This window comes from Mastigoproctus giganteus, chromosome 8 (genome assembly GCF_048544385.1).
Source record: "Mastigoproctus giganteus isolate SK-2022 chromosome 8, ASM4854438v1, whole genome shotgun sequence".
In the NCBI taxonomy this organism is placed as follows: domain Eukaryota; kingdom Metazoa; phylum Arthropoda; class Arachnida; order Uropygi; family Thelyphonidae; genus Mastigoproctus; species Mastigoproctus giganteus.
The window spans coordinates 58,561,800-58,584,077 of record NC_143582.1 but is presented as its reverse complement, the minus strand read 5'-3'; the positions used below and the strand labels follow the sequence as shown (position 1 = coordinate 58,584,077).

The 22,278-nt window shown below is 36.0% G+C and overlaps 2 protein-coding genes across 4 annotated transcripts in view; one reads left to right on the top strand and one right to left on the bottom strand.

The window, feature by feature from the left end:
- Window positions 1-22,278, top strand: part of LOC150081555 (four and a half LIM domains protein 2-like) — a 337,841-nt gene that overhangs the window by 181,426 nt on the left and 134,137 nt on the right. For all 3 annotated transcript variants that reach the window (XM_090380115.1, XM_090380116.1, XM_090380117.1), the window contains 2 exons: window positions 1,092-1,325; window positions 7,213-7,428. In XM_090380115.1, the coding sequence (XP_090236241.1) occupies window positions 1,092-1,325; window positions 7,213-7,428 (450 nt within the window). The remainder of the gene's footprint in view (window positions 1-1,091; window positions 1,326-7,212; window positions 7,429-22,278) is intronic.
- Eaf6 (chromatin modification-related protein EAF6/MEAF6) overlaps window positions 1-22,278 on the bottom strand; it is a 425,780-nt gene that overhangs the window by 361,734 nt on the left and 41,768 nt on the right. The window lies entirely within an intron of this gene.

The following is a 22,278-nucleotide window of genomic DNA, read 5'->3' as shown; positions in this document are numbered from 1 at the left end:
CCCACACAAACTGCAAAAACTTAACTTCGTCCAAATTAAATCGCATACACCTCAATTGGCTTTTCTAATTCCAGCGCTAACCCCTACCGAGTTTTATTTATTTTTTTTTATTTTATTTTTCTTTTTTTTTTTTTGGCCCTAGCCACTGAAATCTCAGGAAACTAGGTGGCAGGGCCTACCAGAGTAAAATTTCATTCTGTGTAACCTGGTCTGCCTCCACGAGGCCAAGTGTGGACAACGTTGGGCCTCAGTAGGGGGCCTGCCAGAGTAAAATTTCATTCTGTGTAACCTGGTCTGCTTCCACGAGGCCAAGTGTGGACAACGTTGGGCCTCAGTAGAGGTCCAGCGGCTAAACGGCCAGATGAACAACGATACACAACACTACACATATACAAAATCCACACACTTTTAAATCTCTGGCCTTCCCAGTGAACTGGTACACCTACAATGAAAGCAACGCGGAGATGGGAGAAATCCCTGGTGCCGTTAGACATCAATACACTTTACACTTTACACTTTACACTTCATTACAACTACGAGTTTTAATTCAATTAGAATTAAATCTCGATAACTTTCAAACATTTCCTAGTGAGCTTGAACTGAAAAAATTTACAAATTATATGATAAAAGCTTAACGAGATATGCTTCTCCTACAAGAGTATAAACTCTATATCATTAAAAAATAAAAAGGAAATTATGCCAATAAAAAGGATATTATGCAATAAAATCCATTTTAGAAATTAAAATACAACTAATATAAAAAATAACATTTTACATCATAGCATAATTCATTTGATGTAAAAGTTCTCTTTTTTCATTACTAAAATCTGAGGAAAAGAAGTTTTCTTCATCCTTAAAGATAAGGATAGTTAGTTAGGAGATAAGGTTAGTTAGGGGAGCACAAATTCTAAAGCCTCCTTTCGTGTTATAGTTGCCTGCATGCGTGAGTGTGCGTGCGTGTGTGTGCGTGCGTGCATATGCGTGTGCGTGCGTGCATATGCGTGTGCGTGCGTGCGTGTATGCGCGTATAAAAACAAGTTAATAAAATAATATATAACCGTCATGTTTATCATTTCCTTTGTTTCCTACAGATTGATGAGTACTTTGCACAATTACCCAATCACAAGGTTCCTCGGCTTGGTACGTCAGGAGAAAAATATCGAGACAAGCAACTGATTTTGCAGCTTCCCAAACAGGATTTAGCCATGGCATACTGCAAGTTCCTTGAGAAAGACTTCCAAAAGAACTTTGAAGATTTTGTTAACACACGCAACGAGATGGCTCTCGACATTGGTTATGCCAAGAATGTGTTAGACCATTATGGGGTAAGAAAATGGCAATCTAGAAGCAATCTTTATATAGTTTTCACTATATTATAAACATATAAAATCATTTTTGCTGATGTATATACATGAAAATAGCCTATAGTATAGTCTATATTACTTACCCGTTGTCGTCCCAGTTTCTTGCCTGATTGATAAGGAACACACACACACACGCTCTCTCTCTCTCTCTCTCTCTCTCTCTCTCTCTCTCTCTCTCTCTCTCTCTCTCTCTCTCTCACACACACACACACACACACACACACACACACACACACACACACACACACACACACACACACACACACACAGTTCCCAACTCACGCCTCTTCTCTCCACATTGTTCACCTTTTATTGCCTTCTCGGCCTTCTATTTTCCTATTTTACCTTCTATTTTCATTTCAAATCCCTTTTAGCAATCTGTTATCCTCCATTATCTTTACATGACCAAACCATCTCACAGTCTGTTCCTCTCAATCATTTCTTTCAGTCGTTATTCTCCTACTTTCCCCCGAATCGCCACGTTTCGTACTCTATCTCTCCTGGTCTTTCCATACATACCTCTTAGAAACTTAATTTCTATCGCTTGCATTCTGATAATATCCTTCTTCTGCATTACCAATGATTCCGATTCACAGTCATTACTGGCATATAATAAACTCTATGAATACCATCTTGCACTTCTTGGGTACTTCCTTTCTCCAAATTAGATCTTTTGCACAGTTATAAAACATTCTTCCTTAGTCTGCTCTTTAACATATCCCCTTATCAATTTTCTCTTCATCTACTGTACTCCCTAAATATCTGAAATCGTCCACTTCTATCTTCTTTCCCTCAATAAAGATGTTAATTCTCTCCTCTCCCTCCTTCTTTGTCATTCCCATTGCGTTAATTTCAGCATCACTAATTTTAAATTATTTTTTTTTTTTTTTGCTTCCTCCACCCAGCTTTCTGTCAGCTCCTGTACTTCCTCCTCCCCATCCTCATAAATCAACAAATTATCAGCAAACATCATTATTTTCATTTTTTCTGTCCCAGTCCTTTTCTCGATAGCATTTGCAATATCATCCATTACTATTATAAACAGTAGAGGTGAGAGTGCACTACCGGGTCTCAGTCCATTATTAATTTCAAACCAGTGTTTCCAACTATTGTTTTAACAGTTTTCGGTCCCTCTGCATAAAAGTATAAATTTTAATACTCTCTATCAACGACTTTCCTACTCCCTGTTTCCTTAACGCTTCCCAATTCATTCTTCTCTTTACGCTATCATGGGCGTTTTCAATATCCAAAAAAGCAATGCATAGATCCTTTCCATACTTGTGTTTTTTCCATTTGTCTCACAGAAAAAATTAGATCCGTGGTTGATGTACCTTTTCTGAAGGTACTCTGCTCTTCCCTCATCCTACTTTCAACCTTTTTTTTCGTACTCTCCTCTCCACTATTCTTTCGTACAATTTCCTTATGTGACTAGTCAGGGCGATCCCCTATAATTCTCACACTCTTTCCTTCCCCATTTTATATATAAGCACAATCAATCAATCAATCCTCTTTTCCAGTCTCTCGGTATCCTTTTTACTCCCATACTACTTTTATTACTCTGTGTATCGATTGAAACTCTGCTTAGCCAGCACATTTTGCCATTTTTATAGTAACTTCATCACACCCTTGCGAATTACCTCCTTTCATCTTTTCCACTGCTGCCACCACATCAATTCTTGATATCCCTCTCTTCTCCTCCTCCTCTCTTTTCTCTACCTCTTCTACCATTATATGTCCTTTTCCTCTGACATTCAACGGCCACCTAAAACAGTCGTCCCACCTGCTGCTTATTTCTTCCCATTTCATTATACAGGTAATATTATTGCTCCCTATCCCTTCTCCTATTCTTCTCTAATCCATATACCATCTTTTTCCCATTATTAATATCCCGCAAATCTTGCGACTAACTCTCCAACCATTTCTTCTCTTCTTTAACTATTCTTTTTGCATCCTTTTTGCTTCTTTATATTCTCTCTGTGAAAAACTCTGTGTCCAGGGTTTTTACATCTCTTTGGCTCTCGTCTTCCTTAGAGTAGCCTTCTTTGCGCTCTCTCTCTCTCTCTATTTCCTCACACTGCTTGTCCTCCCACACACTTCCTCCGCAGTCGCAACCAAAGCCTTTTTAAATCCTTCCCACTCCTTCTGTACTCCTAATACTTCATTCTCTGGCCACGGTTTCTTTATCTATTCTCTATATGTTTTTCCTATATCATCGTTTTTCAGCCTCCATGCCTTAATTCCCCTCTCTTGCTCTTGTTTTTTTTTTTTTTTTATTTCTCTCTTTCATTGATGCTAGCACTACAAGTAGTCTATCGTACTCCTGGTAGTACCTTAATATCTTACACTCTCGACCCTAGTTCTCCACTAATCAATATTATAGTCAATTATCAGTCTATATTATAAAAGCATATGATTCTCTGTAAATAAGTCTAACGACATTGTTATAACAGACTGTAAAAGGAACAGACTGAAAGGCTGTAAAAGAATTGAAGATAAGCGTCTAATTAATATCGCCACAATCCAGAAAACGTGGTATAAAACGTTTTCAGAGGAATAAATTCGGTATTGGAAACTTTGGAAAGTACAGCACAAAACATATAACACCCTGCATTGCCGTGAAAGATGACTGGCACTGTTTTCAGGAAATGGCGGTGTTTTTGCAGCACTGCTTTGGAAATGTAACAACTTAAAACATCAGTGCGAATCAAAAAGAATTAGATGCTTAACTACAGACGCTGAATTCAGAGTGGTTCTTTCATGATTTAACATTATCGTAAATAATTGGTAGCCTTTTTTTCTCTCTTTAATCAAGGAAGTGACCACGCTGCATTGACTGCGTACTTTTAATAGAAAGCGCACATCACATGAGGTAAATATACAGGAAAATATGAGACTTCACATGCTTCTTAAATATATGAGAAAAAAATAATGAAATAAAAATAGAATACATCTCCACGTTATCTAATTATTAAATTGATATTTCAATAAATGTTTTATAATCCACAAATAGCTCCAAGCCAAAAGAAGTGAAACAATTTAGGTATAGATATAAATTTAGCGGGAGCGTGATAATTATTAATTAAAATTCGGAAACAAAATACGAGAGGATAATTCTAAGACAGTAAACTAATATTGCCCTCTAAATAAAAATTTTAATAATTGATAACCGTGAATTAGAACGGTGGGAGGAGTTCTGCCATTCGATTAGCTCAAGTAATTAAATTCTTAATATAAGGAGCGAAATTAACTGTAAACGAAAACATCAATATCCAATTCTATCTGATAATTATATTTCAGAATCAATTTACGCAAGTCAGATAGCCACGTAGTCAACGCCGGAATACAGGTACGAACATTACACGTGTTTGAGATGACTGTGGGTCGAGCCCAGTAATCCCTAAATATGGCAATTGTATTTCTTCATCTTCAAATGCTTCTGTTTCTTTGTGGAATGAACAGAAAATTAATCATATGGAATTTATCGGGAATGTTCATAAAGTCGTGGACACGATTGTTACAAAACACAAACTTAAATTTCATGTATTTGTCGGTTACATTTCCTCCAAGAAATCTCTCCCCTTCTTCCTGTAAAACTCGATCCCAAACTTGCGTGAGGTATCTAACAGCAGCCTAGGTTTTATTAAAAAGTAGTAAAGAGGCGAACTACTAATCGCAATATGTGTGGTTCGAAAGCCCTTGGCATCTGAGCGGTTCCCTTATCTTATAGAATAAATCAAATTCCGAAAAACGGGGAAGTTCAAGGAGTTCCATTGCCACCCCTGCAGTAACGCCTTCACAGGCAGACATCACACCTTACACTCTGAAAGACTATTGGCACTGCCTCCAGGAAATAGCAGTGCATTCACCGTATTGCTGGGCTGAAATGATTCTCCAAAAACAAGATGTAGTACACGGCATTTAACGTGTTGGTTTGCGAACAGAATGCAGCAAAATGATGTTATTTCAGTGCGCACGCAATAATCAGCATCACTTGCACATTCCCCAGGTCTTGTTTGAATTATTTTTCGCCGGAAGTGGCTCTCTGCTTCCTACAAATTACGGAAACTTTCCTTTTCATTTCGATCCGATGCGACTTAAATCTCTATCAACGAATCTTGCTTTGCAATAGCTCAGAGCACCGTAAAACAAGTTTCAGACAAGAGATGCATGGTTGTTTTCTCCCTGGGGCTCATGTTTTGTTTCCAGGAAAGCGGGAAAACTAGTCACAGAATAAGTGAAATTCACACACAAACACACAACATATCGACACTCGATTTGCGTTAACGATTGGCGAAAATTTTAAAACCACCAAACACATAAATAACTTTCCCATTCAAGTGTACTTACGAAACTGCTACTGCTGCTGTACAACTATCCTTTTGTTTTTTATATACAGCCTATGACATGTGATTCCTGCTGAGGAACTCAGGTACATGGAAGTGTGCCACTACTTTTTGAACAACCCTCTTTATTTTTTAATAACAAAGCTATTAAAGTTAACCAATCCTTAATTAAGCGAGGAGGAGCTTACAAATGTGATTTGCCATAATTAGAGTTGACAACTTTAAATAATTTAATATGATTCATATTCAAAAGGTAATTTATATTAATATTATTATCAAACTCGTAAGCATGACATCAATATAAATACTAAACAGAAGAGGACCCAAGGAAGAACACTGTGACATTTTGCAGGTTAGTATAAAGGTATAAAAGGATTCGCTGTAACGTGATCTATGCTGTTATTCCGTGAGATGAGAAAAAATCCAAGCTAATAAAGGATTGCCTAAATCCTAAGCTTATTTATATAATTTATACACAAATTGGGTGCAGAGGTAAGGAATCGCCAGCACGCGATATCTCCAAATGAATAATGCCAACTTGAGAACTGAAATCAAGAGAGCTAGATATCAAATCATATTGGCCAAAATATAGAAATTCTCAAGCACGAAAACCGTTTTCTTGTAGAGTTATAAGAGGATTTCATGTACGAGAAGTTTAAGAAAGACCATAAAATAAAAATTGCATGCTCTGTTCGATATCGATTATGGGGAGATATTTGCTCCCACAAACACCAAAGGCCGAGGTTTCGACCGGCAAGGCTTGGGCTTATGCTTAACTTTAAGGGCAAATACTGTTATCCATAGTTCTTCCTAAGTTCCTAATACCTTTTTAAATAATATGACATCACCAGAGGAGAATCTACTATACATTTAAAAACCTAAGACACCAACATAAGAGCTGTTTCGAACTAGCTCCTCATCAGCTGGTGGGGTGACCTCTATTACCGAACGTATACCGAACCATGAATAATGGATTTTGTTAAAGTGAACAGCCAGCTACATATGGAAATAAAATTTCTATTTAAAAACGCTGACTGTTGTGCGCACTTTTAATGAATTAGAATTTTATCACGTTTTCCCAACACAGTAAAATAATATAATAAATATAATCTCAAAACCTTATATTAAAGGCAAACTTTCGGCGAAGAATTTGCTAAAGTCTGTAACTTTTTATATAATCTTTCGCACAATTTTATGAATCGAAACGATATGACAAACTTTGAGCTGCCTATGATCCATTCCTTTGGACATCGCATTATGGAATAAACGGATCAAAAAGAGTGAAAGCCATTCAGACCACCTCTTCCAAAATGACTGGGTTTGTTCTAAAATAGAGCCAGTGGATTAAATAAAGCTGAAGTCGAATTTTCTATTGAAATAAATCTTTATTGAGTTTTATTATTAGATGTTACAATGTATTTAAATATCCATATTTTGTTGGCTTTTATAGAAACACTTCATATGTACCTCAAAAGGTTTTTATTTATTATTCTTTGTCTTTACAGGAATGTAATCGATGTCATGGTGATACCGTGCAAGGGGATGTAGTGATTGTTGCTCCTAAATTTGGAGAGAGTGTGGTCTGGCATCCAGCGTGCTTTGTGTGTACGACCTGTGAAGAACTGTTAGTTGATCTCACTTACTGCATAAAGGAAGAAAAACTGTACTGCGAACGGCATTATGCAGAAGAAATCAAACCGCGATGTGCTGCATGCGATGAGGTAAGCTTTTAAATTACGTGCAGCCAAACTACTAAATCACCGTGATTTATTACTATAAAGAATATTATTTATTACTACAAGGAAAACTACTATATTTACACAAACATAAATATTTTTAACAAGATAAAATTTGTTCTTTCATATGTCCCTTTGAATATGGATTCCAAGCAGCATTTAAAATTTGAAAAACAGCAAAAAAGAATATGGATCTATTATTCATTAACTGACGGTGTAGGAATTAGTAGTTCAATTTTTCATATTTCAAACCAGCTGCTTTTATTTTAAGTTTATGGAGAAGGGTGCAAATTTTACATAGAATTTTCGTTTTTTGTAAACATGAATGAAGAGCAGTGTCAGTTTTGCACATTCATTTCATATTTCCACTTCTCTAGTAATTAGCCACATTTACGTTTATACCTTTAGTCTTACTGCAAGATAGCATCCACAGTAGTTAGTAAAAGGCGCAGCGGCTATATTTAAACAAAACTTTGGTTAAAAAGTTCAAAACCGGTTGATATTCACCGAATACGTGCAGTACATCTCAGGAATGATGCATTGTCGAAAATACTACTGAGTCGTCAGACAGGAAGAAATTTCTCCCATACTACAAGACCTGAAACATCAATCATGATGCGAACATTAAGAAAGCTGAGAAGCTTATTTTGTAAAACAGCGGCATTTCTGTGCGTCGAGTCCTCGCAATAAATAAACGTCACTTTCGGTATTTTACAGATTCATAAATGGCTTTGCTTCCAAAAAAAGACCATTCTTTTTCATGAAAACAGTCGACCCCATGCTGCCAATAAAGCATCGCGCTCAACATTTTGGGTTGAAAGAGCTTCTACCCCATAACCGATCGCACAGTCAACTTCATATTTCCCACCTCTTCGGACTGTTAGAAGAATTTTGGAATGAAAGAATGTCTATAACTCGACAGCGTAGTGGCTGCAAATCCGCCATAAAGAATTCTATACTGCAAGAATAATTCTAATCTCACATCGACGAAACAAGTGTGGGTCGGCGAAAACATAATTCCTCCAACTTTTTTCTCGAGAAATATCTGTAAAGCAAATTAGGAACTATGAACAAAAAACTAAATAATAAATAAATAAATTTTGTGTTTATACTCCGGGACGACCAAACGGTCAGAGGAGCTCGCATGATAAATTGAATACAAGAAACAGCACCGTATTATTAGCTCGCAGGAAGCTTTCCAATCAGTTGCTGCTAATGATGTATTTGATGTATTTATGAAATCAGTTCAATCACACATGTAGACAATTAGATTTCATTATTGAAAAATTGATAACTTCGTAATCACTTTTTGTGATGAAAGAAAATTTTCAATGAAACAAAATTTTTTTCTATAAAAATTCCCTTCTTGGTTTAATACATAACAAATTGAAAATGATGTGAAAACCAGAGATCTATGATTCCTACAAGAATAGATAAACAATCACTCGATATCGTGATTCCTTTTAATATATATAACATTCGTAGTGTAGTTAAAATCATGACATGGAAACAAACAAAAAAGAAAAAAACATTAAAATATTAATATTAAAATCAGTAGAGATTTCTACCCATTTTAGCACCACATCAGCTCACGCAGACAGAGAAATTTTAAATAAAACCAGTTTCTTCTAAAATATTATTCTAAATTTCAGAATCTAAAAAGAAAGCACTTGATTCCATTTTCAATTGTAAAGTTTTAAAGTTTATTTATACGTAATCACATAAATAAAATTTTCAGTACCAGGTCAGCACTCATTACACTAATTTTATTTTTTTTAAGGAACGACGTTTTCGAATCCAATCTAGATTCCATTACCTAGTCAAGAGTTACAGAGAGATATCACTGCCCCATCAAAGACTTTCATGAAACTTTTAATTTTTATTTTAGAATTTTTTCGTTAATTTTTTCGGAAATTTTATTCCACTAAATTAAGTACTAACAAAGTATAAAAATTTTGAAATAACATAATAACATGTGGAGTTAATGAGGAGTGAATTCACAATAAAGCAAATTTAACTCACAGACGAAAGGCTAGCATTGCTACGCTGCAGTAAAACACTGTATTTTAACATGAACAAGGCTAAGAAATTTTGCAAGGGAGTGGAACTTCTTACGAGGGAAAACTTCTCAGAAGGGAAAATTACCTAAGGGTATGAAATATTAATTACACAAATAAAAATGAAAAGATGCACATATATAAGTTATAGATAATTTTTAAGTACTATTTCAGAATTTATAAATATTTTACTCTGCCCAAGGGAAACATTTTTAAACTGAGGATTTCTAATTATTTAACATTCTGTTCATTAAACTCATTACCAAGTTGGAAGGATGAGCTCCTTTGGAGTTTCAACATACCTTAGAAGGTCATAATTACAATATGACAGAGCAACAGTTCACTAAGTAATTCAGAACTATTCACAACCATCAGAAGTCAACGCTTAACATGGCGATGTATCCAATAAGAGTAATATGTCACTCCCATTATATCAAGATATATCAATGTACTGAAAAGGTTTCAGCGCTGAAGTCTCTGACTACAGAATTTCACTAATCGAACAAGTTAGTGCGTAGTATCATTTTAGTTCGTAGTAAATCACCAAAGTAGGTGAAATGGCGCCGTTTTTGTTATATCTCATATTGTGAATGCCTTCACAACGAGTTGCCCTGATAACGAACTAACTTCGACAGTGGATTCTCGAATAGGCAACACTTCACCAGTGGATTCTGGTGAAGTGTTGCCAGTGGTGAAGTGCTGGTGGCAACACTTCACCAGTGGATTCTGGTGAAGTGTTGCCACCAACCCTGAGTCATGATATCCACCGAGAATAAGTATTTTTTCTTTATTTTGTTAGTTGTTGGTGCATCGGCTTCTGTGGCCATAATGCACCTCCCAAAGGTTTTTGCATTTACCCTGATCCAAGCCCGAAGCGGGATTCGAACCCGCGACCTTTGGGTTGCCAGGCAGGCACTTTACCTACCCGGCTAGCCCGGTCGGCCGAGAATAAGTGACATTAGTCTTCTCCAGTGGCGAAGTGTTGCTTATTCGAGATAGTGCAATATCAGGGCAACTCGTTGTGAAGGCATTCACAATATGAGATGTACCAAAAAGGATGCCATATCATCTACTTCGGTGATTTACTAAGAACTAAAATTATGTTATGCACTAACTTGTTCAATTACCAAAATGTTTATATTGTTTAATATTTTTTAATATTAAAAATAAATAATTTCTATATTTAAAACACGTATTAAGTGGGAAAACGTCATTATAATAATACACCGTGTATTCTTTATCAATTACTCTTTATGCGGGAAAGCTTTTTACCCGGGAAACGTCTTACTCGGGAAAATAATACATTACAACATACAGAGTTGAAATTGAGACTTAAGAAACTAAACTAGTACAGGGGGAAAAACTTCTCATGCGGGAATTTCTTATCTGGGTTCTACTTTATATAACATATATAAAATGATAAAAAAATAAAACAGTAAAATAAAATGTCTGGCCAATCCGATTTGATACTATGACGCAGTAACAAAGGAACTGTATGCAAAAAATATTTTAACATCATGTACCTAGATTTCACCAACGCAAATTGTGGCATACGGTGTCCGTTTATGCTCCTGATGTATTAGCAATACATCAGGAGCATAAACGGACATTGTGAAAATACATTGGAGATGACTCTGAAATATCTGAACTCCTCTCTCCCAGACTGAAACTATCCCTACCAACCAAACGTTCACTGAATTTGCAAACTACTTCAACCAGTTCGGCCTAAAATGTCCGAACTGGTTGTAATGCTCCTATCCCCATCGTCAACAAGCATACTGATCTCAGAGTTGTTTTTGACCTTAAGCTCTGCTTCAGTAACCACATGAACAAACTGCTTACCCAGGCAGCTCGACTACGATGGATTTCCAAACAGCATTTATAGTATATTAATGAATTCACAACTACCAGAATATATATAAAAATCACAGTATACTCTCCGCTTTTATATGCTGCATAGGTATGGGCATCTGCTGCCTCTAGCAAAATTAGTCCACTTTTCGCTGCTGAGTTTTGGCTCTTAAAATGGGCCATAAACAAAACAAAGATAAAAATCCTCCGTAGTTAAGGACAACTGAATTCACAGGTTCCCCATGCTCATTAGGACCGCTGCAAACTTTATGGTTAGCATCATTCCATGACGTTTTCCTATGGACAATGATTAGTACTCCTCACCAGTCTGGTTGCTCTGTGTTTAATCTACTCCAGAAGGTGTGTGTGTGTGTGTGTGTGTGTGTGTGTGTGTGTGTGTGTGTGTGTGTGTGTGTGTGTGTGTGTGTGTGTGTGTGTGTGTGTGTGTGTAATCGTTACCGGGTCTTCAGATGCTGTATGATGAGGTACCAATAATCACTGAAACAGTCGTCTGGAGGTAGCACCACATTACTTATAAGTAACATTATACTTCTTTCTTTAGAAAAGTGTTACTTATTCATAGTGCAACACGGGCAGCTCGTAGTGATATCTCACAATTTGAAATCAACGCCTTATATTAGACCTTGTGTCCTTTTTTTTCGGCCTGTTCTATAAAAAAACGGACATAAGTTCTATTACAGATATATTGCATACTTATTAACAGGTTAGAGCACAAATTACCTCACATTTTGAAATAAACATATCAAAAATATACTAATTTTCTTCCGTTCACAGGATTTTTTTTTTTTTTTTCTGGCGCATCGGCTTCTGTGGCCATACTGCACCTCCCAAGATTTTTGCATTTTGTACTCTGATCCAAGCCCGAGGCGCGATTCGAACCCGCGACCTTTAGGCAGGCACTCCTCCCACCCGGCTAGGCCGGTCGGCCCGTTCACAGGAGCTTGTGCAAGTGTAATAATTTTCTGGAATGCCCTGTAACAATGCAATCGTTGCGTAATTTGTCGATCATTGTTTTTGAAACAATACAACTCGATCATCAGCATATACTCTGCAAAAACAATTCTTTACTTCAATTTTTCAATTAGACAAAGTACATTAACGATATACGTACCAAGAAATTCTTTCGAAATATGTTTTCATGTTTTAAATGTTATTTTAAATGTCATAAACGGTCATCATTATCCTGGTCGATCTCATAATCTGCTCCAGCTCGGTGTCAGTCCAATCTATGATCCTGTTATTATTATTTTTTTTTATTTATTGGATTTTAGGAATCTGAGAACATTACATTTGGAAAATCCTTTGATAATAAGGATCTGCATCTTTTTTTTTAATAAGTTTTAATTACAGGTAGCTTTTCTAATGAATAATAATAATAACAAGTGTTTTGTTATTTTTTTTAATTTTATTTATGTTTTTAAACATGTTAGGTTATGATGAAAAACAGACATTCATGTTTTGGATAATAGATGGCGCTATCATTTTACAGCAGCTGTCCTATATTCAGGCCATGTACTAAAAGGAAAGCTGCAAAATTCCAGGATCTTCATTAGCACCTATTTTAATCGGAATTTATATGAATGTCTGATTTTATGTACCACAAATTGTAACAAATTTCTCTTCCGAACAACTTGACGTCGTCAGCGTATGCTGATAAACATTAAGATCCATTATGTTTCTAAAAAATCTTTTATGTTTTGTCGCAGCCAGCACACATGACAAAAATTTCACACATCTATTCAGTTTTTCCATAAAAATTAGTTGTGCAAGTTTCATAGGAGAGTTCTGCTTCTTCCTCTGAATCACGAATAGTAAAATGCCTGTAACGAATAATTGGTTTGCCAACACCAGAAAAATTTTCATCTGATCCGGCTGTGGATAGTCACACTAAAATTTCAACAGCTTCAACAGGTCAGCTCATTTTCGAATTTTGCTAAACCAAGCTAATCCTAGATGAGCAGGGTTGGCAACAAACAGCTCAAAAATGTAATTTCAGATTTGTTTTAATGGTAACAATTCACCTTGGTCGGTCGGAATTAACTTTATAAAGACTCGGGACAAAATATCATTTCTTTAAAATTCATTTAATTTCTTTAAAGATATTTCTGTATAAAGATTTGGGATAAAATATTTCAATATACTGTATAGAAGCAAAGCTACTATTGCTTCATATTTATTCCTAAGAGGTTGACTCATAAAATATTACAACTTGCATGGTTAACTTCATGCGTTAAGTAACGCCTGTAAGTAACAGTTCAAAGAAAGAGTTAACTGAAGTATAAACTTCATTTTCTATACCTTCTATAATTTAATATAAGATTCCTGAAAAGATATTGCGCTGAATTTAACAATGACGGTCTTTACTGGTTCTGGAAAAGCTATGAATAATTAAATTCAGAATTTGTTTCACAAACCAAGATAATTAATTTTATAGAGATTGCTTTATCGCATAAGTTTTTAGTCTTAAAAAATCATTTCTTATATAAAGCGAAAAGGGAATGAGCACAATATAAGATTGTGGGGAGTGAGAACCCATAAGTGCAGCAGAAGATTCGTGAAGACTGAACAAAAATAAATGTGTTTTGTGTTTAGAGTGCCAAGAAATGTGCGGCCTTCTTTTCGAAAACAGCACTATAGTAGCTGGACACGTGTCTTGACGTGTTGGTAAATCTTTTTGTTCCCGAATTAGCCTAGAAATTATGTCATGTTAAAATCTCGACACTTTTGCCTAAATATATATATATATATATATTTTTTTTTTTTGTTTTGTTTTGTTTTAATTTTCGGCTCCATTTTCAACTCGATAGTTTGGACACGATGAATTGACCCATCTCGTTCACCGAATATTACTTCGCTACTTTTTTTTTTTTTTTTTTTTTTTTTACTACGAGTATTTCTCTAACAGTCACTTGGAACTGCCTGAAATTTAACTGCAATTACTTTTAACTTAACTAGGGCATTCCAATAAGAAATTCCTTCATGAACAGTTCTGTTGTCAAGTAATTGCCAGACCACAGCATACTGATATTACTAATATATTGCCATGGTATACCATATATCAATAAATACTGATTTATTCTGTGCGTGAAAACATATTGACACACACACACACACACACACACACACACACACACACACACACACACACACACACACACACACACACACACACACACACACTAATTTCTGCATTAAGCATCATTTGCATCAATAAAAAAATAGGTTTTTTGAAACATGAAGGTTTCTGGTTACTTTTGGAAACATAATGTATGCTATTTTAGGTGTATACTATGTGAACAAAGTGAATGCTTTTCCTGTACGAGGGAATGGAGTAGACAGAGACAGAGACTTGTAAGGGGAAAATCATCTGAATCATACTACTAGGCAAACAGAACAAGTTTAATTATTCGACTAATGTTCTAAGCCTGCAGTTGAATTTCCAGAGTATGGAAAGGTTATAGAAAGGTTCAAGCTGCTTCTAAATTAATCGGATCATCACATTTCAGTCCACAGAGTACGATTTTTATTTATTCAATAGGAGTTTAGTAACAAATTTTAATTAACTTTCTCTTAAATTCTGATAAATGACATTTCGGGTATAAGTTTCGGGTATAGTCGGCCTAGGAATAGTTGGTTTGGTTTGTTTCTTAATTTTCGGGGTCAATACCTTTCCTTCTTCAGTAAAACTGTGATAAGCGTGCTTGTTGATCTCCTTATATTCGGCGGACACAGACATGACAGAGAGCACCCTATTTGCTTATCTGTAATTGCTGGCGCTAAGTTGTGTTTTGACTTGCAGGACTCCTATTCACATTGGTGCAGGAAGGGAGCTCGTTTTTCTTCCACCATTTCCCAGCTTTACGATAATTTATTTACACGTCTAGCAGATCATCAGACCCCTGTTATTGTCAATAAAGTGCCGCGCATTCTTTCTAAAACGAAGCATTCCTAAGCACACATTTTTATCATCCTGGAAAAAAATTATCTAAAAAAAGATAACCATTTATCATTATTAATAAACTATTTTAAGTGGAGCGAAGTGATACTTGTACGTCGCCTTCACCACGATTGGTATACTGATATTTATTTATCGCTTTGTAAAAACTTAATTTACTACTCGCAGTTTAGTTTTAAAATTAAGGAAACGTATTAAGAAAAGGACATCATGCGACTTCAAAAAATAACGTGGAAAATAAAAAATTAAATCACGTGATTTCTTTTAATTAGAAGTTCTAGGCTTGTACAGAGATGGCAGAAAACAAAAAAGAAAGTAACTATGCACATTAATGCGAACTTTTACTCCAGCACATTCTCCTGCTTCACTATAATGCAACGTTTCCAGATTCCTTTCAGAATCTTATCACCGGTACAGAACAGAAAAGGTAAGCGCAACGAGCTAGGCTCGAATTTTAAAGAGTTCATTAATTTTTTTTCGTTTGCCTGTTAAGCAACAGACCGGTGTCTTCCAATTCAGTTTACAAGAAAAGAAAGTCTAAGATAATAAGTACAGTCGGTATAAACATTGCATTAAGTATCAGTATTTCTTAATATCGTACATCAATGTACAATGTAAGAAAATTCAAATAAAATGTATTTAATGAAAGAAAAAATGCTAAGTCCGCTTATTAAGTTCATTGCAGTTATTTTTTTACGATGGATGACTTAAGTCATCCATCATAAAAATCAACAAACAAAAAACTTTTCGCTTTGCTTTATTAACAAGGAAAAGGAAAGGATTTCTATGTGTGCTATATACTGACATACTTTTAAAGTTAGAAATTTTAAAAGCAACACAAATTCGTTTAAGTGGTCATAAAACATTACAATTAATCACTTAAAAAAACAAACTCGATGTATTTCTTAACACTTCGTGCACTGGATGCTATTAAACATCTCCTCGGCTGATGACTGATGCTAAAAGCATGGTTAAGTATAGTGGGTTCAAAATTACAGGAATAACAAACGATGGAAATGGTGCCAGAAATATTTTGAGATAGATTTTTTTTTACTTCTGACTTGGTCAAGGTTTTGGCACTTACTATTCTGAACTGCTGGGTGTGTGCGCGTGCATGTGTTTTTGCTATTTGAATAATATCAATGCTTTACTTATCTGAATAGCAACTCTCTAATTATGTAAAGTTAGTAAGTATCTTCAAATAGTCTCTCTCTCTCTCTCTCTCTTAATTCTTGTAATATTTAATATGCAAGCTGTATTAGAAACACAAAGTAATCAACCGCCACAGACATTCTCTAGTTAGTATTAATTCCGCTTCAATTCAATTAGTTTTTCATATTATTGGAAAATTCTGGGATTAAGATAATTAAAAAGGATAACAGCTCCTTCTCGAATTTTTGAAATATAAAACTTTCTTAAGGAATCTGCGTCAGTTGGTGTGTGTGTGTGTGTGTGTGTGTGTGTGTGTGTGTGTGTGTGTGTGTGTGTGTGTGTGTGTGTGTGTGTGTGTGTGTGTGTGTGTGTGTGTGTGTGTGTGTGTGTGACAATTCAGCGCAATGTAAAACAACTTGGGATATAAGACAATTCGATGTTTACAAATACTAGACTAAAAATGTAAACTTTATCACGCCATGCTGTACACAATAAATTTATTTTAGAAATGTATTTATTTATAAATTTAGTCCGCTTCGTTGAGCGGACTACGTGCATTCCTTTACAATCCTTATTCAACCTTTTCTCGTCGTGATCCCAAACAAGAAAGATTATTGAATCTTGCAGTGCTGTGCATGGGTTGAATACAAACTTGCCCTAGACTTGAAGTTTTGTAGGTTTTAAATTTCAGTAAACGAATATATGGAAGAATGCTTTCCCGAAACCACCTGGGAAAGAACTAGGTCAGTATATATAAGAAGCTGGACCATCAATGGATGATAAGTGCTTTACACACGTTCAATCATTTATTTTATACACCGCATTATAATGTTTTATGGAAAGTTGTTGACGATATTACATCGCTAGTACCACAGTTCAGTTTAGCATTGGTTAGTTGGTTGTTAATTGTCTTTTTTTCAGTATTGCAGAGGCGCATCAGCATCGTAACCACATTTTTTTGCAAATTCTGCTTTGAAAACCAGAACAAACTTCACAAGAAGACCAAGAGCAAAGAAAATAAATGAAGAAAAAATTTCCAATCTTCATTCAATCCATCCGCTTCCTATTCAATCGCTTTCCTTTAAAAAACACAGTAGCTGCTTTCTTCACCTACTTTCTCTTCTGTACTGCAGAAGAGAAATTAAATGAGATTATGACGTGATATGCTCATCTACATCGAACTGTATTCATCAAATTGTCTTACACTAGACTTATCACACAAATTGCCATCACTGTGGATTCGTCACTTTACACAAGTTTGAAGTCGATTCCCATAAACCAGTGGAGGAATTCTTAAAGGCCTCTTCAATCAGGACCGTTTTCTATGATCTGGAATTCCAGTTCATCACATCTGGACGATGCACCGGCCAGACGAGTTGCCGGATTTAGTAGTCGCTGTGCGGATAGAGAATTATTGTCTTGGGCAGTGGAAGAGCGCATTTCAATAGAATTGCCAGAGATTGGGCACCAGGAAATTTTCCAAGACGTCTGTGTATACTTTTCGAAATTAATGGTTTTAGCATTATAATCAAAAGTCCGATTCCGAACTACGAAAAACGGCCGCATATCATGACCCTGCCTCTTCTCAACTTCATGGGCACAATACACTGCGTAAAGTGACATTCGCCATAGATTCACCTCACTCTTTCTCGACCGCCTGATCGGAAAACTGTGTAACAGGACTGATCACTCCAGAGAAACTGTTTTCATTATCCCACTGAGAACCACTGGCTGGGGACCACTGCAAACAGAGCAGCAGCTATGTTACGAACACCAATACCGTGGACACATTAAAGGCACTCCTGAAGCTCAAATGGAACGACTTCCAAAGATAGCTTGGTTAGTTTTTTTTTTTTTTTCTCTTTTTGCAGGGATCAGAGAGTTCTGTCTGTCAGAATTTTGGCCTACCTGATCAAAATGATGTCAAAAAGCGATGCTGTTATTGGTGGATTTTGGATGTTCAAACGTGTGGCTGTGGCATCATTATTGGCAATATTATAGCATCACCATATCAACAATTTCTCATTAAGCCTCTTAATGAGATTAAGTGACAATTAAGCCTCTTTAAACTACCCAAACGCCTTGCAGAAATTTATTTCGCTTATTTGTGATGGCTCTGCTATTGCCTGCATACGTTTAGCTCTGTTTCTACTTTAACTCTCTTCAGTACAATAGGAGAGGTGTCCTAATATATTTCCTCCGAACATTTAATAAAGTAGTGTACATATTTTACAGCTTAGAGCAACAACAAAACATAACAAACAATGAAACTAACTTAATCATCCGTCCACTCAATTTGATTCCCATTTTCAAGAAAATCGTCAAAATGGGAATCCAATTTCTCTGCCACAGTGTGTGAAAGGTTGTGAAGTCAACCAGAGTAAATAGACTCCTGAACCTGTTAATACAGCCAGCCACACAAATTAAATGAGAAAAAAACAATGCAAACTATAGTGGACATAGTATGTATCTGTCAGAAGTGCCAGTAGTCCCCCCACAAAACCGCTAAAAAGTGTCACTGTGAAGAAGCAAAATCTGCCAAGGCCAGATGAGTAGTGCAGGTATCGTGCTAGAGTGTTATAGAGTTGTTTATCTGGCTTCTCAATTTTTCCAGGAAGAGGCATTCCAGCATCAGTCGACGACACGAGGAGCCGAATCCGGTCAGTAGAGGGATGGCTGTTGGAGTCTAATCCCCCCAGCAGAGTAAGGAAGGAGAGGACTCAAGAAATGAAATGGGGCAAAGGGAAGAAGGTAAGAAAGGGAAGAGGAAAAGCTGGGACCGTGAGGAAGGGAAGTCCAACAAAAAAATAATAAATCAACAAATAATAAGTAACTAAATATTAATAATAAAATAAGAGACAGATAAATAAAATAAAGTAAATAAAAATTAATTTTTATTTATTGTGTGCAAGATGCTTCCACCAGAGGAGAACCTCGGTGGAAGAATCTTGCACAGCAGTGCGTGTGCCAGCAGGAATGTTAGAAATTCCTATCCCAGGTCGAGGTTTGCATGAGGGTGGTTCCAAGTTCGTAAGTTTAAATTGTGTAAAAAAAGTGTGAGTATAAAATATTCAAATAATTTATTAAAGCTTGCTATTATAAAGATTATCGGCTGTTTAGCTCTGAATTCATCGTCTCGTGTACGTCGTCTTCCACGGTGTATTGTACCCCTAATAAAAATGGGAAGAGGCAGGATCATGGTGTATGGCTGTTTCTTGCAGTTTGGAACTGGACCTTTGGTTATAGTGCTACAAACCGTTAATTTCGACTAGTACACTGAAATCATGGAAACCTTTTTGCGAATACGTGGTGTGAAGAGACAATAACATCGGAACGCTGCTATGGCTAACACAGAGCGCAGACTTCAACTGAATTTAACATTTTTCGGATGATATGCAACATATAATTCGGACACGGTTAAGACGGTTAGTTGAGCTTACGAATGCCATAAGGAAGGAGTGGAGCAAAACTGCTTTCTTTTAGGAATTAACAGAAAGTCTTTCACAGCATATTGAAGCAGTCTTTACGGCCGTAGTGGGGCAATACACTATTAAGTTATTTGAATAAATACATGTTTTCTTAATAACTATAAATGTTTAATGACATTTGGTATGACAATGTACACTAATCGATGATAACGGACAGAAACTCCAGTATGGCTTGCAGTACTGGAGTTTGTCTAGTATTGCGAAACCAAGTCGCAAAAGTAAGAACCTGAACTTGATCATCTTCATTCAGTGCATGCATAAAGAAACTTCAGTACAGATGGCATCCTGTTCTGTGTAGGAGTCTACGCCGGTAGCACAGGGGTATCGTCACCGTCCTCCCTCCACCGATGGAAAAGGCCCGGGTTCGAATCCTGCGAGGGAGGAAATTATGGGCTTTTTTTTTTTTCACTCCGTGGCAGAGTTAGTCGGTCTCAGGCGTAGATAGTAAGGTTCCCATCCCCCCCACCCGGAAACTCTGGTGCTTTGTCTAGCAAAACAGGCAAATCGACGACAGAACATACATGAGACACGCCTCGCGGCAAATGAATTAATATTCGAGTGGCTCAATGTGACAATTTTTTCTTGTTCTTTGTAGAATACGATATGAATCTTAAAAAATTTTTAAAATTTTACTGTGTATAGCTGTTAACTACTTCTTTACACATTTGTCCTACGTAAGGGAAGTACATATTTTATTGACTTCACCTGGTAGTGCCGCAAGGGTCGAAGCTCATATGCACCAATTCTTTAAACTACATGTACTTTCAATCCATAACAAACAATCAACAAATAATACATAATAAAGTTTATATAATATAAACAGACCATATAAATTAACCATAAAACAAAACATCAGACTTAAATTCAAAACTTTAAAAAATTAAACCTAAAAATCGATCATATAACCATAGTGAAGCATTAATAACATTAACTTAAAATTTAAGACAGTTGGCATATTAACCGGTCAGCACTGAATAGTACCTCGCACTATCCTGTGCCTCTAGTAACTACTGTATCTCTGTATCCCGTGGAGGAGCGCTTCTCCACCATGGATCTCTCTCGTTTTTCTTTTAAAAACCTTATCGATAAAGTTGGATTTTCTACTTGCCTGCGTAAGGGAAGTAGGGAATCAAACTCTGCAGGAAATATACGTCATCTGAAGAAATTCTGCGTGCACTGTGGGAGAAATAAAACAAGAACCGGCCCTCTTACAGATTAATTCAGCACAACCAGTTTTGGCTGGAAAAATATGAAGTCTCAAATTAGCTAAGTATGATATAATTATCCCCCCCCCCAAAAAAGCAAACACGAAAAAAAAATGGATATTCCCCGAAACAGTTACAGAAAAATACATTTGAAAGAAATTGTGCCTTATCAAAAGGTTCTGTATTTACAAGAATTACTTTCTTATATATTAATTATTAACATCTAAAATTAGGAGAAACGTTATCTGGAAATGAGACATGCGCAGGTAAGTGAATAGTTTTGTGTAATGTGCAGCTATTTTAGGTCTGTTTCTCTTGAACGTATTCAGTCAGATGCCAGAATGAAGTGAATAGTAAGGTCAAATTAAAAACACATTAAAATCTTTTAAACAAGAATGTAAACTGCGTCACTAAGAGCAGAAAAAAAGACTTTCTGTTTGCAAAACATTAAGCACTACTAAAAGAACCCTCACGAAAACAGAGTAGAGAGTATTACTGGGCTACACATTTCTGGAAGTATTCCTTTAACTTGAGAAATAGTTCCAATCGTGTGGGGGAAAACTTTTATGGACTATTTTCACATTGTGGATGAGTTGACTGGTCTAGAGAGAGTCACATATTTTATTTTATTTTTTTCAGAAACTGGTATTTTTTACTGCAAGCAGACAGACAGACTGGCTATAGAATACACATAGCTTACAGAAACAAAAATATATTTCAGGAGACTATGTAATGAGTCCAATACTTCGCAACTGTGGAATACCCTTCACCCTTAATCATGATTTCTACATACTGTAACCACAGAGTTTCTCCAGCGCTGGACCCATTCACGCTTATTTACACGTTATCTCACTTCTATTAGATTTTATCTGCACGCGTATTATTAAAATCTATGACCCCTTAGACCCTTCCACTATTTCATATAATTAAACTTCATGGCAGAGTTTCGGCACCTGCCAAGGGAGAGATGGCTCTATAATATCTAACACTTAAATGAAATTAAAATTTTTATTCTTTTAACTCAAAGTGATCTTAGCACATTCATCACGTACTTCTGCCGATTTACATACTTACGATTTATATTCACAGTTATTTACATATAACAC